Below are 4,248 nucleotides of genomic sequence, written 5' to 3'. Positions count from 1 at the left end.
ATCCCAAAACAGCTTAGGCAGTGGTCCAAAAAGTGACATCGTTTTGCATTGTCCTTCATTTTTTGAGTTACCTAGTTTCTATGGAACTTAAATCATATCTGCAAGTAGGGAAGGAAGGAGAGTCAGTGCCATGAGCAGGAGAACAAGTAAGAAAGTTTGAAGCAGGGTAAATGAATATGGTGGTGTAGAACAATTTTTATATATTCTTCCAGTCTTATCCATGCTTGACTGTTCCTCCAAATTTTGAATTATACCACCAATTACCTCAGACAGAGTCTCAGAAGTCACAGAATGGTACGATTTGCAGGTTTGGACAATGAAATAAGGAAATAGGAATCTACTTGTACAAAATTACGAAGTAAATGGATAGTAACATCACAGACATCTCCTGACTCTCAAAATTTTTTTAATGTCCCCGTGCCATCAGGTTTTTTTGTTTGTTTGTTTTCGGTTTCAAGATTTTTTATTTTGTAAACTATACATAAACAGTAAAAGAGAAAATACATTTTATCTTAAATATTACATAAAATTAACATTAAAGATTTTTCTCTTAGTGTATATAAATCAAATGGAAAGAATCCAACAACTTTATTTCAGTGGATTGTATACTGGGAAACCAGCTGAACCAGTGTTTAAGTGGTGACACCAGTGTGTAACACCCAACAGGTTTTTCCACTTTTATTATGGGCCCAAAACCATAGGTCTGATGATATCCTTAAAAGGGATGGTGTACCAGAAGGGCTACATGATTAATTAACATGCTAACTTAAATACAACAATTAAAGTAATTTTTGTTGCAGTTAAATCTTAAATGGTACTCCACACAATAATCATAAACATGGTAACTATGTAACAGTAGAAAAAAGAAAGAAAGTATTCTATTTTCTTCATTCCAGCAGCAGTACCGGGACTGGTATTAATTTGTGATTAGGTGTGCCTATCTATGGCCTAATGTCCTATGTGGGGATGCATGCTGAAACCTTTCTATTTCTATTTTGCAAGGCACAATACAGTATGTTCTCTAAGTTTTGACACTAGTAACAAAAATGGCATAATTCTTAGATTAAATGCAAATATTTATCTAACATAGGAAATAAAACAAGAATGAAGATTTTTAAGTTTGATATTGAGGCAAATGACAAACTTTTTGTAAAAATATGGTTTAAAAGAATCTTTCCCTTTGTCTTTCTACTTTAAGTTCTGCACCCTAAGTTGCTGGTCAGAAAGATAAAGAAACCTAGAAAGATAAAGAAATCATGCTGGTTAAGATTATCAAACAAATCAACATGAGACTGCTGTCCAAAATAAAATAAAAATTAGAAAGGACAACTATGTTTTTAACTTTCAAAATCCATGGTTTTCCCCTGCTGCCCATTTTGTAAGATATCTGGTCACATCCAGAATAACTTCATAACTAAAAACATCATTAAAACTTCGTAACTAAAAACATACAAACATGGTGGAGGTCTCCAAGATAGTGACTTTGTTTTTCTCACTTTGTGCTATTCCCTCACTCACCTCTAAATCACTCCAGCTCTGGGAAGAGTCTACTTGGAAACTGCAATTAAGGTCATGCATATTTTAATAAAATCCTTAGAATCCAGGTCACTAGTATGTTATTGTAGATTTAACTTAGAATTTTTCCCAGAAAAATATCATATATGACCTCAAGCACTGGTTGTTTTGTTTGTGGCAGACTCACATAGATCAGTATCTCTTCATAACTTTCTCTTGTCTGGCTAGACTCCATATGTGTTCTCTTTTTCATATAAAAACTCAAAGTAAATGATACTTCTCTAAACATAAAGTTCTATGACTTTAGTTGCAATATTTGAAATAATTATACAAAATATTAAGTGAGTTTTAGAATCATTTTGTTTTGGGGCAAGAAGGTACTCCTCAGTAAGGGATCACTTGGTAAATAAAAGAAACGTAGAATTTGTTGCTCTCAGCTCTCATCCATCAGATGTATCCATCCTGGTCACCAGCATCATCATCATCCCCTTCATCCTCATCATCATCTTCAATTTCATCTTCATCGTTCATAATGTCATCTTCATCGTCATCAGCAGCCCATTCACGGAAATCTCCACTTGCAAAATCTCCAGAGATCTCAAAATCAATAGCACAGTCTGCAGCACCGCGCTTCCTGGACCCCACGACTTCCCTTCCGTATCGGTCCACAAACCAGCACTGCCCAGTGCTGCCGTGGCACTGCGTTGGCTTGTAGTAACCATCTGCGTCACACTGGGGGATTTACTGTCCAGGGAGCTTCTTCACCCCGAGTCGCTTCTGAATACTGCCGAGCTCCATCTGGCAAGGTGGGTCTTGTTGCCTCTGGAAGCAGTAGCACCACTCGTTGTTGGAGATGGAGCTGTCCTTGTACGTGTCACAGGAGCTGAAGAAGGCCTCCGCGCACTGCTCGTTCTTGTCCAGGTAAATGCTCCCAAGCTCCGACTGGTCCAGGAGCAGGTGGTAGTTTGTATCAAGTGTTAAACATCAAGCCAAGTGAATCCTTGCAAATTGGCAAAATACTGGTATCAAATCTGCTTCTCTCCGGCCGCAGCGATGCTTTCATCTTCTTGTTCTGGCCCCCACTCTCATGCAGGGCCTTGAACCAGTCCAGCAGTCTGCTGGCCATCTGCCTGAGCTCCAGGTCACTGCAGGCCCTCTTCATATTCCTGCTTGAGCCCATGGTCGCATCTGAAGGACACAGGCAACATCCTTCGCACTTGACTGAGATCTGTATTCCTAAGATGCATGCCTGGTATTCTAGTTTGCACTGAGAAGAGTAGGTATGTCCATCTGAACCACAGACAGGGCTGGTAGAGACCCCCGAGCACTGCTGGCAGGTGGATGTCGGGGGACCCCTCCACTGCTTATGCCCAACTCCTGCATCTTTCATACTGTGCGTGAGCCTCCGCTGACCGACGCAGACTGCGGTCTGAGAACCTTGAATAATGCACACTTCGTGGCGACTACATTTCAGCCTTAAGCATGGGTCTTTAGTTGGGTCTAGAGCCCCATCGAAGGCCTTCCCTGGACTCCAAGTGCGGAAATAATCATCGTCTCGGGATCGGTTCCACTGTCCGGCCTCCCGGTCGTACTGGGACACCGTGCTGAGCCATTGTTTGTTGTCCAGAAAATTGCCGCCCGCGGCCGCTGCCAGAGCCTGCGCGCACCAGGCGGCTACGCACGCGCACAGCACGACAGGCGCCCGGAGCATCCGCGGCCGCCCCTCGGCTCTGCGCGCCCCTCCGTCCTTCCCTCCCCCATCCATGCTCCCCTTCCCCGGCCATCAGTTTTTTTTTGTTTTTGTTTTTGTTTTTTGTTTTTTGCGGTACGTGGGCCTCTCTCTGTTGTGGCCTCTCCCGCTGCGGAGCACAGGCTCTGGACGCGCAGGCTCAGCAGCCACGGCTCACGGGCCCAGCCGCTCCGCGGCATGTGGGATCTTCCCGGACCGGGGCACGGACCCGTGTCCCCTACATCGGCAGGCGGACTCTCAACCACTGCGCCACCAGGGAAGCCCGGCCATCAGTTTTTAATTGATCTGCTCTAGTAATTCAACCTCTTCACACTCTGTTCCTCATCTACTATAATGGAATAATAATAGTATTTACCCTGCCAAGCTGTTGAAATGAGCTAATTTCTAGAAAACGGTTAGCTAATTCCCTGACCCACTGTAAATGAATGTTAGCCATTATTATTATATTGGATCATCTTCTCCATCTTCCAGGAGGTAATGGCCCACTCACTGCCAGTTGCACAACTGTTATCTCCTTTTATCCAGCCTGTCATCTTGCATACATGTTTTGAGCTTCCAAGTTCTAATTTCTGTTTGGATGTAGAAAAGAAGATATTATAGGTGAGATGGAATAGAATAAGAAAAAGCACTTTGGACTAGTACTTCAGAAATCAGTATTCAGGCTAAAAAATAATACAAATAAATGTATATATGCGAAACAGAAACAGACTCACAGATATAGAAAAAAAACTTGTGGTTACCAAAGGGGAGAGAGAAGTGGCAGAGGGCAAATTAGGGGTATGGGATTAAGAGATACAAACTACTATACATAAAATAGATAAATATCCCTGACTTCAGACTATACTACAAAGCTACAGTAATCAAGACAGTATGGTACTGGCACAAAAACAGAAAGATAGATCAATGGAACAGGATAGAAAGCCCAGAGATAAACCCACTCACATATGGTCACCTTATCTTTGATAAAGGAGGCAGGAATGTAC

At 42.3% G+C, this 4,248-nt stretch overlaps 1 protein-coding gene across 1 annotated transcript; it reads right to left on the bottom strand.

Moving 5' to 3' along the window:
• Window positions 1-1,962: 1,962 nt before the first annotated feature.
• LOC309977737 (testican-3-like) lies at window positions 1,963-3,226 on the bottom strand (the record flags this gene model as incomplete). The annotated part of the gene is given in 3 exon segments (XM_082864034.1): window positions 1,963-2,256; window positions 2,260-2,491; window positions 2,493-3,226. Coding segments are annotated over 3 exon segments (1,260 nt in total).
• Between the last annotated feature and the right edge of the window lie 1,022 nt (window positions 3,227-4,248).

This window comes from Leucopleurus acutus (assembly GCF_964270905.1).
Source record: "Leucopleurus acutus genome assembly, chromosome: X".
Classification (NCBI taxonomy): Eukaryota; Metazoa; Chordata; class Mammalia; order Artiodactyla; family Delphinidae; genus Leucopleurus; species Leucopleurus acutus.
This window is presented reverse-complemented; position numbering and strand designations above follow the sequence as displayed.